The following is an 18,276-nucleotide window of genomic DNA, read 5'->3' on the forward strand; positions in this document are numbered from 1 at the left end:
CTCTGGTCCAAAGGACCTGCATAACCCGCAGCAGACTTCCAACATTATGAAAAATGCCAATTATGAAAAAATCTTACCGCCTACCGTATTTTTTTAGAATTCTTATTTCTATTATTTTTACTATTGTATTTCTATTGTTTTTACTTAAGCTTGGTTCAGCTGTGACCCACACACGGCATGATTAGGTGAAATCTAGTGTTAGTTGCAGTCTATGAGAAGTATTTCTGAAGTTTGATAATGATGATAGAAAAATTTTCCTGTAGCTTATCTCTACCTTTTTAAATAAAAGCAAGGCTCTAATGCAATATCCAGTGTCTCCAACTGTAAAGTAAAAGCTTTACTTTAACATTATCCCTTTGCTTTCCTTGAACAGAAAAGCCTATTTTAAAATTTAAACAGCATGAGCTGTTTATCAGGAATGCATCCATATACAAAGACACACTGGACAACGTTACTCATTTTAAATTAATACAGCACAATCCAATAAGTAGACACTTAGTATCAGTTATTTTCTATTGTAATAAAACACACTCCTGCTTCAGCACTGTTAATTTAGCTGTGAAGCATTACCTCAGTCTCAAACATTTCAGATCATCTCGTGTAACATAGCAGAGAACATCCATTAATGTATAGTCTTCAGCCAAGAACTACAAAAAGAAGTTTAAATGAACATTTTGTTAGAAATATAATCTTACTTTCTAAGTTTTATATAACATCTGCTCTTAAAAATAGAAGTTTAAGTCTAGAAGAAACCTAAAATTGGGCTAAAATGTGGTAGGTGTAACAAATTAATCCACATTATTTCTTGAAATACATTGAAACTACTTAATTTTTATATTGTATATTCCACATTGGCATACGAAGCACAACTTGAAAGGTGTAATGCTTTTACAGCTACTCAAAACTTCTGCCAACTGGCATTTCTATTGTTATCACTGATACCTCAGTTACAGACTTCAATGAACACAAATTAGAGCATAATTAATGCCACATTTCACCCACAGGGAAATTAAAAACAAGTTATGGAGATACCTTTTCAAAAATGGCATCTAAATTTGATGTACTTGAATTTCAAGTAACCTTTGATCTGATCTGTAGGAGTGATAAGTACATGCAGGTTTTCCTAAGTGAGCTGAAATTCTGAGATGCTCAACACCTCTAAGATTATATAATTTGCTGCAGAGCAGACCCATCTACTGCAGGAGATTTCACTTCAACGTAGTTAGCCAAGGGTGAACATGTACTTTGTATCCAAGGCATGATCAGCAGGAACTGCTGCAATGTGTAATGACACTGAAAAACTATGAACCAAAGCAATACTGTCTATTCACCAGGACATCTTATTCCCTTATTCCTCATCAGATATAGGAATTATTAATAAGACTGCATTTTTATTAATGCCTTCATATTCATCGCTTTTTCCTGTCCTCTGAAAACAAATTAGTCTCTCAAAATGTGCTGAAGTAATTTAAAAGGTTTGGTAACTTCTTGCATCGAGTCACAAAGCAACACTGCAGCTGTGTCACAGTGTGTGCAGAATCTTTGCTACCTTGTTTATTGTGGCCTCATCAGCTCCTTGAACACTCAGCCAGTTTATGAGATCAGGGTCTCCAGTCCCTGTACCAGTGGAATGACGATGACAGACAGACAATCCAGGAATATCTAGAACAAGCATTTTTGAGAAAAGTTTTGTGTTCCCAAAGCAACCTCTTGTCATTTTAGACTGCTGGAGCACTGTCTTCAGTGAGCTTTCCCTTTAAGCTTAGCACACCAGTATCCCCATAAACAGAGATAAATGAGAATCCCAAAGCACAGACTTAATTACAGTTTATAAATAGTTAATACACCAATTAGTCTAGTTGGTTAGGAATACAGTTAAAGTAGTGTGAACATTGATACAGATACATTTTCTGTCGTCTTTGGAAAATGACTTTACTAGTACAATGCACATCAATGTGAAATGTAACTGTTTCTACACTGAGGTTGTTGCATCAATTTAACTAAACTGTTCAGAGTAACTCATACAACTGGCATGCAGGCAATGCCTTAGACTGAGGATCAGCTGCTTTTGGAAAGCAATGCTGCTTTGAAGCACATTACACAGAAACAAACTGTATTAGCACTTCCACCTTCTTCAGGGCAGATGCATATCGAACTCAGTTTCCCTTGGTAAACTTTAAGTTGTATTTACATCTCACTGATTAGATCCTCTTGAACTTTCACTGTAACAATTGGAACAGTCTGTAATTCAAAGAACACATACCTAAACATACTAGATTATCCTCTTTAGAAATAATATTTATTCTGTAGGATATAAGCCTCATACTCTTCCATATAAACACAAGCCAAAATATTTAAATCATACCATTCCTCGTACTGTGATTAACAAATTCAGAAATTTGTTTCCACAACATACATTCTTACTTCAAGGCAAACCCTACCAGGAACAGCTTAAAGTATCTTCGCTGAGACTGGCTCAATAAAAAGAAGTTTAGCTGCCACTGTGTTCATCTGTAGCCAGTGTGAAACTTTTTTCTGAAAACTCTTCTCACTTACCTATTGGCTGTGACCTAAGCCGTAGGCTTCTGATTTCTTGATCTTTTTCTTCTATAGCTTGATGTAAGAGGACTTGAAATTCTCTCTCCTTTTGAACCAACTCCTCCAATAACCTGTGAAGTATCAGGAAGGAAGCACATGTTTCCTTAAGTCGTTTCAAATTTACAGGAAAGCAAAGAGCTTGCTACACTTAAACTGGAAACCTTGACAGAGGCAAGGACAGAGTTCTTCAGCTTCAATAGGAACATCCTCTCACTATAGATTTATTATGACCTATATCAAGTCAAACATTCACTGGTTCCTAAAGCTATAGCTCTAAAAAAACCAAGCCCCAAACATGCCAGCCTCCATATACACATCCACCCACTACACAGGTGGTATGGTACAAAATTTCAGTGAAATCTCTACAGCCAGCATCCTGTTTTAAACAAAACTGTAACTGAGAAGAGTAAGTATTGAGGTGTTTCATAAACCAAGGGCTAGACTTTATGATATAATCCTTTTTAAGGAAAAATGCCAGTTCATAGCTCTCCAGCAGACATTTTCAAAGGTATGGCAAGGGTGGAGCTGTAATGAAAATGTGGTGAAAACTTACAGTTGCATTTCTTAAATAGGGAAAATATGTTCTCTTCCACACAAGGGCTGCCCTTTCCTCACATACTAGGCACACTTTATATAACACAGGAGGGTAGGCACAAAGAGTTAGAAAAGAGGAGGCAAAATACCTTGTGTCCTCTCCTAAGCAATTATTTTTGAGAATGTCAAGCAGAAACAAATTGGAACCCATATTTGACCTTCATTCATAACAAAAACCCAGACAGAAACCCAGAGAGATTCAGTGTCAGCACCTTTCAAACTGATCAAAGGAAAATAATCAGAATACAATGGAAAAATCAGTATGTGAAACTGCTGCAATTTGTTATTTCAAAAAAGAGCTTCAGTAAAAAGGAGGACTCATGAACAACATGCATTCAGGAACTTGGTCAGAGAAACTGGACACTGAGAACATACACATAAACCTATCACTGACTTAGAAAGTTCAGCCTTTAAAAAATTGCAGCACCTTCATCCCTTCCCTGAAGCCTTTGTCAGCCTAAGAATGATGTGCTAACTGTTCCTTTGTAGTATGACTGTTTCCATCCCCCCCACCTCCTTTTTTTTTTTTTTTCCCAATTCTATTTATTTATACCAGTTGAGCACTGCAACTTTTTTCTGGGACACTGAAAGATAGGGACATTCTGGAATTCAACTAGAGAATGTGCCACAAAGGCACCTTACCTGTCTTTGCACAGAAGTAAACTGCATCTCCTATGATTGCTTTGCAAAAACATCTAGTCCTGCTTTTAGCTAGCATGCAGGCCTACCAGCAGCGTGGCTGCACCAAATGTTTCCACACCTGAATAACAATTCTTAACAAGTCCACCCTGCACATGAGTAGAGCTGCTTTGTGCCTCCACCCACAGCTTCATCTCTGCAGATCCATATTCTGTCCAGACAGGTGTGCAGTCACCTTTCAGTTAACTTATTCCTCCTCTTTCCATTCTGGTTCAAAAAGGCCTTTGGGCCAACAACGACAAAAATCAACTAGTTTCTCTTGATAACTTCTTGCTGCTTAAGCCAATAAAGCTTTACTTGATACTTTAACAACCACCCATATTATTTACCTCATTTTTTTTTTGCATGAATGACAGGATGTGATTATTTGGCCAAAGGCTTTTCATTTGAGAAATTTACAAAAAGCAAAGTGCTCGAAAATAGAATCTCTACAAGTTTATAATTTCTGATGCTACTCCCCATCATAAATTTGGGAAATAAAGTGAACTAATCTAAATTATTTATGTATTTAAGTATATCAATAAGGCCATCAACATATTTTTCAGAGGTCATCACAAACAAAAAATGAATTGTAATATAAGAACTCAAAAATACTGAAACTTTATTAAGAACAGTACAGTCTACCTAATTAATCATGGCAAAATTCTCAGACATTTAAAAGTAAAGTGCAATATAACATTTTAATTTAAATTGGAGCAATAACAACAATGAATGTTCTAGCAGCATAAGATCTGTCTTACTGAAGAAATATTGTCTTTCTATCAAGGTCATATTCAAAATTCACCAAGGTCAGCAGGAAATCCAGTGTCAAGTCAGATGCTGCAAAAGCTAAAGTACCTACTTTAACCAGACTATCTGGTATATTTTAATGAAAACAAAATTTTGTAGAAAATTATTTGGATAAAACAATGGAGACAAATTCATCTCTGACATTTCTTAAACAAAAAAAAAAAAAACCCAAAGAATGCTTCTCAGGTTTAAAGTAGAATATATTTCTGAAAAAATCCAATATCCAAATTTCTGGCTTATTTCTTCTTTTAAAGAAAACACTATTTTTTCCCCATTTTTCTCTGATGAACAAAATTTATTTAATAAAAAGCTAATGCTTGCTGGTGAGCACAGAACCTGCTGCAGTGAATTCTGTGCACAAAACAAGTCTGAAGCTGTTTCCCTGTGGAGTTCACGTGTGGCTGTCGACTAGCTTGAGTTCATTCCCCAAGAATAACTATAGAAAAGAACAGCAAGTTCTGCCTTAATGGAAACAAAACATAACACCATTCATCAGCCATACACAGCATACAAAGGAGAGAAAAAGCAGAAGCTTGGCAGCAAGCTCATTTTTTTCAGACCTTCCTTGAAAGGGCACCTGAAATCAAGGCTGACCTTAACTTGCATCACTCTTGTTCTGAAATGAATAAAAGTAATGTAAGTGGTCAGTCACAGCTGAACAATGACCACCGTTTAAATTAACAGCTTGCAGTACTATGGCATTTTTATACTGTCTGTAGTATTGTAGCGCATATATATTAAAAGCAGACCAATACATACTGTCACAAGTAGGCTAGCATCTCCTGGTGTCCAGACTTACCTGTTTGTCTCTAATTTTAGCCTGCCCAGCTGGACACTCAGTGACCTGTGAGCAGCCTGGGAATCATGGGACACCGTAGAGCTGAGTGTGCTTACACCTGAGGTAGCTACTGCATCTTCCATGACAATGCAAGGCTGTTGAATAGTTTGAGTCCGGGGCTGTTCATCTTGATCTTCTTCAACCTCTATGTCGTCTTGATCTGCGGTATCACTTTCAGATGCAAGACTAAAATGTGGCCTCAATTCTATTAGTAACATTAAAATATAAGCAAAAGAAAAAACCCAAACATTAAAGGTGTTAAACATTAAAACAAAAGCAGACCTAAGTGACTATTTACAGATCATCCTACAGCATTGGTTAAACCAGACCCGAAATTTCTGTTGCAAGAGAACAGATGATATTTCCTAGGGGTTTAAGACCACTCAGACCATAACAGCATCTTAGTTTATGTTGGTTATTATTCAGCCTAACAAATGTTCAAAAGCTCTGTAAAACAAAAATGTGAATAGAATACTAGATTTGGCTCGCATTTCACATCGAATTGTGCTGAAGTACTATGTGCAACAGATGTTCTTTCCTTATGCTTTATTCCATTCTCAGTGGTTTGCGATTTCTTACGTGTCTGACCTGAAACATTTTAATAAACAAATAACCATTATTTCTCTTATATTCAGCTATTTGTGTTGTTGCTACTCTGGTACATTTGGCATTCTCTCATAAGAATATCATGTTTACCTAACAATTGTATTCAAAGATACAGAGAGGAAACAGACAGACAGACTCTTTTCCCAGCAATTAAAAGTAGCACATTTCCCTTCTACTTAGCAGAGAGAACACGGCTTATTTTGTAATGAAGTACATCCACAGAACAGCACACACAAAGTTGTATGTGTACTCTGGTTTCTGTTATTCCCTGTTTAAACTACCTACCAGAGCTTACCAGGTATGCAAGACATGTACACAAGATCTTATACTCCTACACAACCTATTATTGCAAAAACATCTGTTTGTTAATTCTAGCTATTTAATATAAACCTTCCTTCCTTTAATTGTGGCTTCTTACTGCTGAGCGTTCCTCCTTTAGCCTCTTCACCAAAACATGTTTGTTTGTTTTTTTTTTTCCTGAATCACACTTGGTTTTGTAAACTTTTGTCCCTTCTGCTGAAGGAATACGTTTCTCTTCTTTAGAAAAGGGACATTCATTCCTTGATCCATTTTGTCTCTTCATTTCTATCCTACGTGCCTTCTTCAAGGCTGAACATACTACGATCAGCAGAGCTGTGCTCCCTCAAAGAAAGGAGATTTATTATATAGGAATTACTCAAATATTGCCAAGCAAATGTCTGAATTTGTTTTGAACTTCTGCATCACACTAATAAGAAGTTCATTTTGCCACTGTTCACCACCAGGCAGTATAACCATACAACATTTGCTTCTTACCACGCCTAAAACATCCCGTAACTAACAGAAGTGTTAAGGCCAGAGAGAAATCTTCACATCATTTAAAAAAAAGAGAGAAAAAAAAGAAAGAAGTCAGACACAGGCAAGGGGATGCAATCGGAAGTAGGGCAAGACAATTAGGGAAGAGGCAGATGATCAGTGCCCAAAAGCTACCAGGGCACAGAGGCTTCTGTTTAAGTTTGATCATGTACAATTAATGCTGATACTGAGCTGTATGGGGGAAGAACAGCCTGTCAAGGAAGAATTCTACACCATTCCTATTATATAGCAATAAAGTACATGCCTGTTAAAGGTGTTTGGCATTCTAATCAAAAGACAGATTTTCATTACAACTCAAAAGTAACACAGAAACACCCTATTTATGCCTTGCTGTTTGTGCTGGGGATACGGAAAATATCAAGGAAAACAGAAAGAGCTGTAACTTGTCAGAGTTTTCAGATCCCCTTGTTGATAATTCAAGACTTAACCCGCTGCAGAAAACAGGAACATAAGTATTCTGACTTCAGATTTAAGAGATTAAATAATGTATTTGAAAACTCCATCATTAATTCTAGTGCAGGGAATAGTCGAATCACAAGGTAATAAGTTAAGAAGCAGCAGAAAAACTAACTCTGGAAATAGAGTAATAACAGAATGGGCTACAGATTCATCTACACAGACCCCTCCTCTCAGCTAAACCATGCATTCAACTTCCACAACATTCACAATACAATATTCAAACTGCATTTTTGTTTAATCTTTATTTTCTTCTTCCCCTCCTTCAGACAGCTTCTGACCAGGAGCCAAGAGACTTTTGAGTGCTCCAAAATGCACATCATTAATCTGCACTTTGTCAAACACCTTCCAAAAATCAAGCACATGCTGGCAAGTGGCCTGTCTTTTGGATTTCAAGAGGCAGTGTTGTACACCTCAAAAAAAAAAAAAAAATCAGGCCCCAGAGCACTGTAGCCTACTACAGCTCACTACGTTGCAGAATTTTTTAGATGACGCACCTTGGAAAAGTGCTTTCCAAAATAACTTGGACAATACACTGATTAGTTTTTGAGTTGCAAAACAGACAGTGCACAGGAAAAAGACCACTGCTGGTTTCAAAATCTTAAGTGATGCATCATAATCACAGCTCTAAATTATGTTTAAAGTGAACAGCTAATAAATATTTGCTGAGTATTAAGAAGCGACTCACCTGGGACCAGAATAGTAATAGCAGTCTGCACAGCTTTTCGGATTATGCTGTCCAACGCAAACATCCAATGTGGCTTGATGTTATGATTTCGGAGAACTTTATTGACCTAGCAACAAAGAATTCAGTTCAGATATTATACTCCCCCAGCTCAAAACTACAATATATGTCAGCATTATATAAAGTGTTTGAACTTTTAGATGCTGTATCAAATCAGGCAATTAAAACTACTTCATGTTGTCATTACACGAAGAAAATAAAAATATCACAAACTTCCACCATTTTATTACAAGTCATGCTGTATTTCATATTTTTTATCAAGTACTAGTGCCTATGTTAAGTGATCACTGATAAACTGCAATACCGAAGTTTAACCTTTATGGGTGCGGAGAGAAACTTAAGAATGCATGCAGGACAAATACCAAGGACCATATTGTGAAAGGGTTGTAACTTAAGCTAATTATTCTTGTTATTTTTTCGCATCATTTTCAGTGCTTGCTCTGAGCAATACTTATCTATTTTAAAGTACAATTGTAGGAAATATCAAAGAACTAATGTAATGCTACCTCTTGATTCAGAAAATAATGAATGTTAGTTTAAATAGTCTGGGGACTTCAACTGTATGCTGTGTCATTCTCTCTTTCCTTCTACGTTTTACTTTGTATAGTAAGATAGTTTTCTACACTGGGTTGCTCCCAGTTCCCTACAGGCCTGCTTTCAAACCACTTTTATTTTTTACTCCCAGGTGCCTCTATGGATGCGCCATGCCACTTGCAAGAATGTTTCTACCTTGGGGAAACAGTTTTCCAACTCCCAAATGACAGAGAAGAAGAAACACTGAGCCACAGTAAGCGGCAACAGCACAAAACAGACTTGGTGCTGTTTTCCAGGCACAGCAGCAATCCAAAGCAACAGACTCTGTAGGAGTAGAACTTCAGAAGTTGCAGGAAGATAAAAATGTAACTATTTAGAAAGTTATGAAGTCACTCAAAGCCTTACAAAGAAAAAAAAAGTAGCAACTACACTACTGCTTACTAAAAAAAAAAAAATGTGGCAAGAAGATAATTTTACTCAGGTCTTCCTAAAAAAGGGATTAGCTTAACTCTTCCATATTTTTATAACCTCTCTGTAAAAAAAGACTGAAGTTATACAAATGAAGCGTTCAGAAGATGTGTAAGAGGTACAATAATATGATTAATAGCATTTCTTAACTGCCCCAAGGCAACAGTATTCAGTAACACAGTAATTTATGTAGGCACCTGTAGTGGGTTTGGCTGGGATGGAGTTAATTTTCTTCCCAGCAGCTCACACAGTGCCATTTTTCAGACTAGTGACTAAAACAGCCTTGATAACACACCTGTGTTGTTTTAGCTGTTGCTGAGCAGAGCTTACACAGCCTCACCATCTTCTCTGTTTCTTACCCTGTCCCACCAGTGAGTAGGCTGGGGGTGGAGTAAAGGCTGGAAGGGGACACAGCCAGGACAGCTGACCTGAACAGACTGAAGTTCAGCAATAAAAGTAGGGGGGTAGTTTTACCAAAGCAGCTGTTGCTCAGGGACTGGCTGGGCGTTAGTCTGCTGGTGGTGACCGACTGCTTTTGCATCACTTGTGCATTTTTTTGTTTTATTTTTGTTTTTGTTTGTTGTGGGTTTTTTGTTGGTTTGTTTGGTTGGTTTTCACTTATTAAAGAGTCTTTATCTGGACCCACAAGTTTTCTCACTTTTTTTGTCTTTCCAGTTCTCCCCCCATCCTTTTGGGAGGGAACGAACCAGTGACTGGGTAGGGGCTTTCCCCTGGCCAGCCAGGGCCAACCCACCACGGTAGCCGTGTCTCCTCAGTTCTGTTGCCAATGGCCACGAGATGGCACTTGGACACCAGGCTTGGACTTGAGGAGCCACCAGCAGCCCCAGGAGCCTGCCTTGGGCCTGGCAGCTGGCAACAGCTGCCCATAGTCTCCCAAGGCTTGCCCCTTCCCGGGCAGCACAGCTCCCCTTTGCAAGCACCTCGCACCTTCCCGTACTGACTCATACTACCAAGGCACTGACATGTATTTTGCTAAGCGCAGCCTATTTAAGTACTGAAGAAGCACCATGTAACTTTGTCAAAAACGCAACAATCCACTGTGATGTGATTTAGCTATTTGGATTACAGCACAAAACTACTTTTTCTTGGTTGCTCAGATGAGGATATTGTGATTATTAAACCTTGTTACTTGAGATTACCTTATTAAGTCCTGCGAACAAGGCAACTACTTTTCCTCACTTTGAGCAATATCCCAGTCTCTGCAGTATCTGAGGTTTTGATACTGATTTGGATTTCGGTTTTCTACTATAGAAATCTAACATATGTCAAAAAAAACCCAACAAACCAACAGTGGGCACATATAAAGCAAAGTTTTTCTTTGAACTTCCTGTGGGTTATCTTAGTTAAATAATAGATAGTAATGGAAGATAAATTTATCAGATAAAACTCAGAAACTTGTAATGATGAAGTTACCAGAAGAGGATAAAAAAAATTATAGAAAAGAACACGACTCAGGCAATTACCACTGAACAACTGATGCCCAGCAACAGCTCTATCAGAAAAATCAACCCAGATGATTGTACTTCTCCCCCACCTCAATTTTCTTCTTGTCCTTGTATTTTTTTTTTTTTTTACTTTCATACTTTCAGGTGTCAAAACAGTAGTAATATGAGGCTAAGCAGAATGGAGCGCTGAAATATACTCAAAGTGAAGACTCAAAGAGAAAAATTTCATTTGTGGAAGCCTCTCTTTTACAAATTCATTTCAGACACTTTTTCTGTAAATAGCATCTAATTCTTGTCAGCATTGTCAACAAAAACAGTTTACATGCTATGCAATCCTTCTGACAGCTCTTGTACTTGTCAGAGTGCCCCAGGCTTAAATGTTAATAGAACCACCCACCTCAAATGCCTACCTGGATTATCATTTCATTTTTACTACTTGACTTCAGTCTGGACAAGTGATGCCCAACACAGCTGCACCCTCCCATGCTGGTTACTCATCTTAAAATGTCTTTGTTTTTCTTCTTGATGTATTCTTATGTATTTAATGTTATTTCACAAGCAAATAGGCTTAATGCTTTCAGTAAACTAGCTACTTAAAGGGTATCAATGTGTGTGTTTGGTTGCTCACTGTAGGAAATAATTTTTACATTAATTATTAACAGAAAAGTAACCTGTTTTTCCTCCTTCTTATCCTCCTTATTACAAATTAAAAAGAAAATGTCTAGTTTTGTAGAAAACTGCTGCTAACCCAAAATAGTAGAATAACAACTCAATACAATATTATAAGGTAGACTACTATTGGCCGCAAAGAGTGGTTTAATGCATTCATTTACAAGAGAGGTCAAATTCAAGAGATTTGCATTTATGTAGGATAAGCCTGACATTCAGTGTTGGTCTTATTTACCAGAAAACTCTCCAAAACAAGGGTTTAAAAGGGCTTTTAAAAAGGCTTTCCTGCTTTAGTATTATGACATAATGTTTACACAACCCTGCTGAACCTTCTAGATCTTTAATCAGCAAAATCTCAACAGTTGTGTTCAGGGTCTGTGTCCTGCCAAAGGATCACTTGGCAACCCAACCAAGTCATGGCTGTGGGCAGGGTTTTGTTATTACAGCCCTCAAATATTGTTTCAGTAACTCTGGATGGAAATTAACAAAGTTGCTTCTGGCTTCTAGCTTGCTTTTTTTTTTTTTGGCAGTTTTGGTGTGCAAAGTTCTTAGTAAAAATGATGACTTACAGCATCTTGGAAACCAAACAGCACGAGCTGCACCTGACTGATACCATGGCTGTCAAAGTCGAGCTCCAGTTTCAATTTTGAAAGAGTGTTTGCGATGATTTTACGATCAGTGGACCGTACAAATTCTCTGAGGCTGGAAACAAGCGTTGTGATATGTTCCCATTTTAGCTTGGGATCTTCGGCTCCCTGGTAGAAGAGAGAGGAAAATAAATAGTTTTGATAGCCACCTTTTGAAATGTACACCCAGAGGGACTCTAGTCAATAACATCAGCTGGCAAAATGGATTTTCAGAAACTCTACTGCTGCAGTTAAGGGAAAGGTGTGCAGCTGCAGGCCAGGTAATGGTAGCAGCATAACTACAGCAGCACAGCTCCCTGCTAATGCAGATGACTTGAGCAGCAAGCAGCCGACTTGGTTTTATATCAGTTACTGAAGTATGCATGCACACTATAGTCTACATGTCTCATTTTACGGGAGTGAAAGGATATTAATAAATATAACATGCACCAAATATTACAAACTACTTCTAGTTGCAAATGTGTACTTTGCAATGCCTCTGATTTCAGAGTGCCTCTGAGAGACAACATGCACAGTCCGACAGTAGCATTTAAAAGAAGGGAGTAGTCAAAGTTACACAAAAGGCTCAGCAAGACACTGGTTCTTTCCCACAATTTTCCTTGATATGGAACTTTTAGACTTAGCTATTCTTGAAGTCTACTTGTCTCTCATCTTCCTATTACAATATCTAAGTACCTATTTTTAAAATTGCTGGTGTTTTTGAATGAGCTACCAAAGTCACAAAAAGCTCAAAAGCATTCATCAGAATAACCAGTGTAAGTAACTAGGAAGAAGAGGGCTGTATTTACTCTCTAAATTTAAGCCAACTGAATACAAATTTCAACTCCAAATCTTGAAATTAAGCCAGAGATAGAAAACCATACTAGTTGTTCAACATGAAATATTATGTGCTTATTCTGAAGGAAGTAATTATTTATATAGACTAAAGATATCTAACATTGATTTCTGTAACAGAAGGACATATGGTGTTTGGTTCTGTTGTATTTGCCAGTTCCATGCCACGATTATTACAGCTGGCCAGATATCAAGAACTTTTTTTGCCAAAATGTTGAGGTTTTAACTACAGGTGATTAATCCTTATCAGGATGAAACAAAGACAGTTTGATTATACGAGAAAGAAAAACTAAAAAAAGAAAAGCAACTCCAGAGTAGTCAAATGGTCCGTGGACTAAAGAACCTATTTCTGAGATAAAAGATCCTAGCCTCTGATCCTGACCTGCTTTGATTTGGAGAATTCACCTGATTATTTGCTGTACTGAAGCAGATCCCACATTCTGTCCTGCAGTAGCTGATCTCTTTTTTCATGTAAATTAAAGCGCCATTAGGGCAGATAGGTAGACAGACACACCACACTGTAGCCCTAGACTAGAAGATCAAAGTCCAACAAGGTGTGCTGGGGACAGGGGAACCAGTATGGCTCTCTAATAAAGAACAGTGAGCTATTTTGGGAGGGTCATTCTCCTCCCTAGTTACCACATCCAATGACTTAGTAGAAATTGTTCTTACGAAAAGCTTCTGTGAAGGGAAAAAGTACTATCAAAGCCTAAATCCTGATGAGGCCTAACAAGCAAATCAGGCTTCCATCTATTGGTAACTTCTTGCATTTAAGCAGGACATAAGAAACCAAGTCAACTTCCCCTTAGCTGCAGTTACCACCACTTTCTTGTGGTTTGAGTAGGTTTCCTACTCTTTGACCAGGGTCCCTTTCTCAAGGGAAAAAGTGGTGTTTGAGAGTCAGAGTTCTGCATCTTCTGGAAGGGCAGATGCTTTGAACTCTTTGGCTCTACAACTCCATGTCTCTCTGCTCCCACCTTGGGCTGTTCCAGCCCCAGCTGAGGAAGGCAGGAACACCAAGCGTCCTCTCTGGATCTTGTGACTGAGTTTCAGCCCCTTGGAATCACTGATCATTCCTTTCATCCACATGCTAATAACTGCATCTATTATAGCAATACTCTAGCAAAGCACAGATCACAGGCATCTCTTACTGCCTTCTATTTTAACACTTTCTGTAGTTACCAGGACAATAGTCACCAGGACAACTGTGGGTTCCCCTCCCCAGAAGTTGGAAGCTCTTTTTATTGGTATGGCAGCAATTTCCAATTTCATTAACTGTCCTACATGCAGAAGAACCATATTGGTTTGCTTAATTTTCTAAACAGTACTATCTTTAGAAGATGAGTTGTCACATTTTATACAAATATGTTTTAAAGCAGCAATGCTTAACCTTGAGAATGAAGTGAGTCAATTAACTACTAACACATTACAAACAATAACAAAAAATCATGTCATCCAATTACAGCGTTGCAACATTTAGCAGTGTGGTCATGACCTGTAATTTATTCAGTGTCATTCTGAACTGACACATCACTATGAATCACCCCACGAATGACTGGCAAAAGGTCATTCTGCAATTATTTTGTTGTTTGCTGTAGCTCCCACTGTTACTCCATCTTCTCTCCCCTCCATATGTGCTCCCAACTGCTGTAAAGAATAGCTGCAATTTATTTTCTCACTAGCCCCCTCTTTTCCCTGTTATGCTGTTGGCTAGAAGGCAATGGTTTACCAGTCAGCCCCATTTTTTCTACACAATAACCTAACATAAAGCCAGAGCAGGCCAAAAGACCTAAACCTCCCTCTGTCAAACCAGTTAGCCAGAAGATGGAACTCTACTAAAAGGGGGGCAAGGTAATCACCTCCTAAGGATGATCTGTCTTACATGAGTTGAACTGACAGCCTCAGTTCCATTAAAAAAAAAAATAGATATATATATCTCTCTATCTATCTCACAGGCAAAATATAATATCATGAAACCTTTTTTTTCTGTTGTCTGGCCAACACTAACACGCAGGTATACATATAATATTGACAAACACCACAAAAGGCACATGTAATCCAGCATAAACAAGTGTAAAGCCTATTTTTAATAGCCCACATAAAACAATAAACTGAAAGCTCACATGGTGTATGCTTTCTAGTTTAATTGAACTTTATTTTTTAATTGCTTTATTATGTGTAATTTCTAAAGTTCCAAGTAATTGCAGATAAGTCTTCAAATTCCATAAAATTTTTGCTGCCTTTTGAAATTACTTTACCTGAGCCAAAGCTTCCATCAAGTTCCTCACCACCTGCTCTTGGTCCTCAGTTAGTATCCTGTGAAGGGTGGCTCTCCTTTCGCTATCCTTCTTCAGCATGAAAAACCCAGAATCTTTCTCTTCTGGTGAAGGAGGTGCACTGTGATCCTCAAAATTTTCGTCTGGGATGCTGAATGAAAGATACTCGGTGAAAAGAAACTTTATGAAAACCACCCCAATGCACATGTTCCTAATCTACCATGTAACGTAAATGCCAGATAGCTCTTTACCTCAGAAAAAGGGACCGAATTCCCTTCCCATCTTTTTCTCCACAGGATTTGGCTCTTGTTTTGAAAGAGAATGGATCAATTTTTAATTCCGTATCAGGTGAGACAGAACCATATTCACTGCTGCTACTTGTATCTTCCACCAGAACAGGGACAGGCAAGGATATACTCCGAAGATACTCTATTCATATAGGAATATTCAGAAATTAGAACTTAATGGTGCCATCACAGTTCTGAAGTGAAAAGGTTATTCTTTCAGAGGAAACAGAAAGACTCCAAATCTTCTCCTACACCAATACAAAATATTAAAACCAAAATTGACAAAAAACCTCCTAAAGCTTATTCTCCTGGAACGGTGTTATTTTTCAGTTATGTTTTTATTCAAAAGCTTCCCAAGACAGGCAAACACTGGGCTCTTTGCAAGTTCACTTAGAAAACTTCACCGCTGGAGTGAATGTGCATCTCAGACCACCAGTATGCACCTTCAGCAGTAGCAAAATGTTTCTACAGGGTAAGCCATCCAAGCACCTTCCAAAATCTTAATTTTATGTCTAGATAAAAAAATATATATAGTATATATACTTATATGTATTGTATAAAATAACACATAAGACATTTTTAATCAGATTATTTTCTATAAGTTTAATTAGTCCATAGTCTTTGATTAAATATAAACATGCATGTTAAGTCAGAACTTCCATTTTTAAATCCAGAGCACACACTACCACTGCAAGAAACTATTCCTACCTATTTTCACATGTGCACATTTCAAAATGTACTTTGATAGCAACTCGCCATGAAGGTAACTATGTGTTTGTTTGTTTCCGTCCCCTCCAGTTAATTTCCTGAAAGAGATGACTATCCTGTAGCCAGGTGTGAAAAGGGGTCTCAAATGCATTCTACTTTTTTCAGTTATAGAATTTAACCTAATAAAATTCTGTGTTACCTGCCTCCGCAAACCTTGGATCTATTGCTACTATAAACCAGCCATTTGCTTTCCTGTTCAGACTTCCACTAAAAGGCCCTATAACAACAAGGCAGCTCTTCGGGCCTGTATTACTCACCTGCTCAGACAATTAAGTCATAGTCTGGTAGGATTACAAAGAGTATTTTAAATTTGCACAATGAATTAGAAGTTCCTAACAGAGAAAGGTCACTTATTTTTTGTTACTGTGACCACTCCTCTTTGCACCATTTTAGTGTGACAAATTATACCAGAATAAGTGATAACCATAGTATCTACATAGTTACGTTTTCATAGAGAAAATGTTAAAACTCACCATTTGTGTTAGCTGAAAGAACTGTGGGAGAAAAAAGAAAAAAAGAAAGTTAAATGTGCTGAAATAAACTGAGAAAATAAGCATAGTCTACAGGATAACACTCTTCCCATTATTATGGGCCACCTGGACTCTCTTGTCTACAATCTCTAAAAGTGTAATTTATTATGATTTAAAGTTAATTTGAATCTGATGGGTGGAAATCAAGTTAAAAGTGCTCATCCAATATCATCTTCATTACCTAGTATTTTTATTTTTTAGGTATCATGCTAAAAATATGCAGAAGATATTTTCATTTGTATATATGCACACACACAGACTATGTCATTCGTACTCTCGAAACTTCTTTATTACTTTACGTAATTTAGGACACTACAGGAAATGAGTACGTGAAACAAAAATAATGCAGTGCATGCACATTTGTGGTGGGACAAAAATTATTTTGCTCTTGTAGAAAACTCCCCTGAGGCTCAATAGCATGTTCTAACCTTTCACACAATGTACTCTATGCAAACATTCTTCAAATGAAAACATACGCAACTGAAAAACAAACACAAAAGCCACACAAAACCATAAATAGACTTTTAGAAACCTTATTAGAAATATTTAAGTCACTACTGTGACAAAACAGAATTCTGCTACAACAATGTTTCTGCAGCAAGTTGCTAGAACAGAAGGTTACAACTGAATATTCATCGGGCATGTGGATCTGCTGTGTTCATCTTAAAGATTAAGTCTCCCGTTTCGGGAAACAGTACCATCAGGAGAAAAAAACCCATCCAGATTGGATTTAGCAATGCTTACCTGACAGTTTTGATGGAGACTTTCTTTTTTTGCTTGAAACTTTCAAGAATTCATCTATAAGTAGCTCATGAGCAAAAGCTCGTTTATCAGGATCTGGTTCAAAGCAACGCAGTATGAAAGCCTTGGCTTCTGCAGACATGGATTCGGGAATCTCTGGGTGTATTTTAAACATTCCCACCTGTGGCAAATAAAGAGAGAAACGATGGCATACATTGCTCTTTTCCCAAACATTAAATAGCATCCAAAAAGCGTTTAGATAGTAGAAGTGGTATATTGCTCTCGAGTTTTGATATTATGTTTTTGTAACTAGTTTATTAATTAAAAGAAAAAAACTATTACAAACTGAATAAATAATTAAATTTAAAAAGAAATAATTGCAAGTAGAGGTTCCTGCAAAGCAGAAAACTGTTTCTTTTCTCAGTTTTTTTTTTTAATCTCCCAGGCTGCTGAATAGCTGCTGTTGCTCCATTACTCTCTTCAAAACTCCACAGCACTCCCACTCAGTGAATCAGCTCATTCTTCTTAGCATCTTCACTAACCAAGCATTTCCTTTATCATCTTTTCCTGCAATCTCTAATTCTTCTTTCTCAAAACCAGTCATATGATTTCCTGTGTTTACAAATACTGGTCTGAGCTGTACAAGGAAGATACCTGACCTTAAACATTGCTGCTTGTGGTTCGCCCAGTTCATAAAAAGGGGGCTTCCCTGTAGCCATCTCGATGATTGTGCATCCCAAGGACCAGATGTCTGCAGCCTTCCCATAGCCGCGTGGCCCTTTGTCTATGATTTCTGGTGCCATATACTGAAGGGTACCTGTTTAAAACACACTCATTTTTACTTAGGTGCAGTAATGACACAAACAGACAGTTAAA

At 37.6% G+C, this 18,276-nt stretch overlaps 1 protein-coding gene across 1 annotated transcript in view; it reads right to left on the reverse strand.

The window, feature by feature from the left end:
- Positions 1-18,276, reverse strand: part of MAP3K5 (mitogen-activated protein kinase kinase kinase 5) — a 105,529-nt gene that overhangs the window by 1,468 nt on the left and 85,785 nt on the right. Inside the window, 11 exon segments of the mRNA XM_065631237.1 lie at positions 571-647; positions 1,550-1,662; positions 2,557-2,669; positions 5,480-5,723; positions 8,124-8,229; positions 11,887-12,072; positions 15,057-15,225; positions 15,326-15,503; positions 16,603-16,623; positions 17,404-17,581; positions 18,060-18,217. Coding sequence (XP_065487309.1) covers positions 571-647; positions 1,550-1,662; positions 2,557-2,669; positions 5,480-5,723; positions 8,124-8,229; positions 11,887-12,072; positions 15,057-15,225; positions 15,326-15,503; positions 16,603-16,623; positions 17,404-17,581; positions 18,060-18,217 — 1,543 coding nt within the window.

Source organism: Caloenas nicobarica, chromosome 3 (genome assembly GCF_036013445.1).
Source record: "Caloenas nicobarica isolate bCalNic1 chromosome 3, bCalNic1.hap1, whole genome shotgun sequence".
NCBI classification, from domain to species: Eukaryota; Metazoa; Chordata; class Aves; order Columbiformes; family Columbidae; genus Caloenas; species Caloenas nicobarica.